At 43.1% G+C, this 2,508-nt stretch overlaps 1 protein-coding gene across 1 annotated transcript; it reads right to left on the bottom strand.

Moving 5' to 3' along the window:
• Positions 1–99: 99 nt before the first annotated feature.
• On the bottom strand, positions 100–2,505 carry LOC116380402 (E3 ubiquitin-protein ligase TRIM21-like; the record flags this gene model as incomplete). Its single annotated transcript, XM_031842327.1, has 1 exon — positions 100–2,505. A coding segment is annotated over one exon (1,575 nt), but the record flags the coding sequence as incomplete, so codon positions are not given.
• Between the last annotated feature and the right edge of the window lie 3 nt (positions 2,506–2,508).

A 2,508-nucleotide genomic window follows, 5' to 3' on the forward strand; every position in this document is an offset into this window, starting at 1 on the left:
CTGTTCATGCCTTTAACAAACGCTCCTCCCTGTGATGTGTGCTGTGCGATTTTACAGACAAGACTCCAGTTTCAAAATAAAAACTTCAACGGCTTCTTCTTCTTCTGCACAGGACTTTACTGCAGTGATACTTTACAGCAGAGTCATTTCATTCATTACAAAACATGTTTTCATTCACTTTACAGCATCTGTTGTAGTCCCTGACATATATCAACCTTTTCTGTCTTTTAGGAACGAGGTTGAGGACTCAGTGCTGGACTAGGTCACTGGTATAAAATAACCTGTCATGGAAACCTTTTAAAACCAACGTAATCTGGTAATTATAGTACTCAAACACAGGCTGAACAGCCATCCAACGTGCTTTATGTAAAACATTCAAAAGAAAAGAATGAAAGAAGAGAAAAGCCAACGAAATGCTAATTAAAATAAATGTATATCAGCACCATTATATCCAAAGCCCAGGAACTTACATACAAAAAGCAATATTATTCATCACTACATTGTTGAGTATACCAGTAAACAAATCTATAAATGTGTCTTTAAGAAGCAACACTATAAACAAATAATCCACATTTTAACAGTGAACTCTTCCAGTTCATGTTCTCACTTCTTATGACACACTGAGTGAAAGAATAACACAAAAGAGAAAGTAATGAACAATCACATCCAGATGAAAACAAGTTTACACCAAACATTACCACTCAATATGTACATTTGTTACCATAAATGATAATACATCTTCATCCACCTGTTATTGTTTGTTTAGTTCTTGTGTCTTTAATTGAATCACATCCTCGTGATGACTGTATGAAAACTTTGTCTGCTATATATTTACCTTGTGGACATGATATATGGAAAGATTCATTCAATATGTGGATGTTTCACTGGCAACGCTTCATTGCTCAATTAGTTGCCGATCATAAAAAAAGATCAGACAGTTTGATTGACAGGACAGATGATCAGAGGGGCGTTGTTTTGACCACCATCATTCCTACAGGGACTGAAGAATGGGAGGAGTTTCTCTTTGAAGGAGCAGCCAGTGAAGGAGTAGATAAGAGCTGCAGCATCTACGTCATAGAAGGAGACCAGACCCTCCTCATAATCCACAAACACCCCCACCTTCTGAGGCCGAGACTTCAGAGAGAGAAGAACTGACGGGTGAGCAAGAGCTTTGTACTCATTTCCATTCCTCAACCATATGGTCCAGTAACCATCTTCAGGTATCATTGTGATTAGGCCCTTCCTGTGGACCGACTTGCTGACCACTCCTAAATTCCATTTAGCCTTCCCTTTAACCTGAACCTCAAAGTAGAATCGGCCTGAGGAGACACTCTGCCTTCCTAAGGCAAAATTATAATGAGAAAATCTCTCTGGGATGTCGGGGAGATTCTTCTTCACATTACCATGTTTCACTTGTTTCCCATCGGCAGACAGGAGGAGTTCAGGATGAGCTGTATCAGGATCAAGAGTCACATCCACTGCAAACTTCTGGATCCTCTTCAGCTCAGCCTCATCGAACAGCTTCTTCATCTCTCTACTGAGCGTCTCCTCCAGCTGATGCAAAGCTCCCACCACGGTCCCCTCATATGACGGTGGATGGACGCTGACCTCTGTCCAGTCCTTGGTGGGTGGAGCAGCTATCAGGTACGGGAAGCTTTGAAGGAGGTGAACGTGGTCTTCAGAGAGTGAGACCTGAACCATCTCAGCGCTTCTCTTCTTCAGCTCAGAGATTTCCCGTTCCAGCTCTTTGATGAAAGCTTCGGCCTGTTTCTGTGTCGTTTTCTGCTTCTCTTCTATCGTTTTGATGAGCTCGTTCAGGCCTCTATCAATAGACTTCTTCAGAGAAGTGAAGACCCGAACACTTTCTGCTACCTCCATGTGGGCATTTTCCTTAATACGCTTCACTGAGTTTTTAAACACCTGAGTCTTCAGTTGTCTCTTCTGGATCATCTGCTGAATTTCAGCCTCTGTCTTCCTCAGCTCTGCCTTCTTTCCTTCATATTCTACTTTCAGAGGAACAAACCTGTGCATCTTGTGGTCTAAAGCAGGGCAGTGCGTGCAGACACACATCTGGTCGGTCTTACAGAACAGCTCCAGAGGTTTATCGTGCTTCGTACAGATCCTGTCTTCCAGGTTCTTCACAGGGTCGATCAGCTGATGTCTTTTCAGACGTGAAGCTATCAGATGAGGCTCCAGGTGAGTCTCACAGTAGGAGACAAGACACACCAGGCAGGACTTCAGGGCCTTCAGTTTGGTTCCAGTGCAGACGTCACAGGGAACTTCTCCAGGTTTGGACTCTTGTTGCTCTGAGCTGCTGGTTTTCTGTTGAGCTGACTGTCTGAACTGAACAACCATCTCAGAGATGAAAGTGTTGATCCTCAAATCCGGTCTTGTGTTGAAACCCTCTTTACACATGGGACATTGGCATCTGTCACTGGTATTCCAGTGTTCATTGATGCAGTTTTTGCAGAAGTTGTGTCCACATGGTGTGCTGACTGGATCAGTGAA

Source organism: Anarrhichthys ocellatus, unplaced genomic scaffold, assembly GCF_004355925.1.
Source record: "Anarrhichthys ocellatus isolate YVR2014 unplaced genomic scaffold, GSC_Weel_1.0 scaffold7060, whole genome shotgun sequence".
Classification (NCBI taxonomy): Eukaryota; Metazoa; Chordata; class Actinopteri; order Perciformes; family Anarhichadidae; genus Anarrhichthys; species Anarrhichthys ocellatus.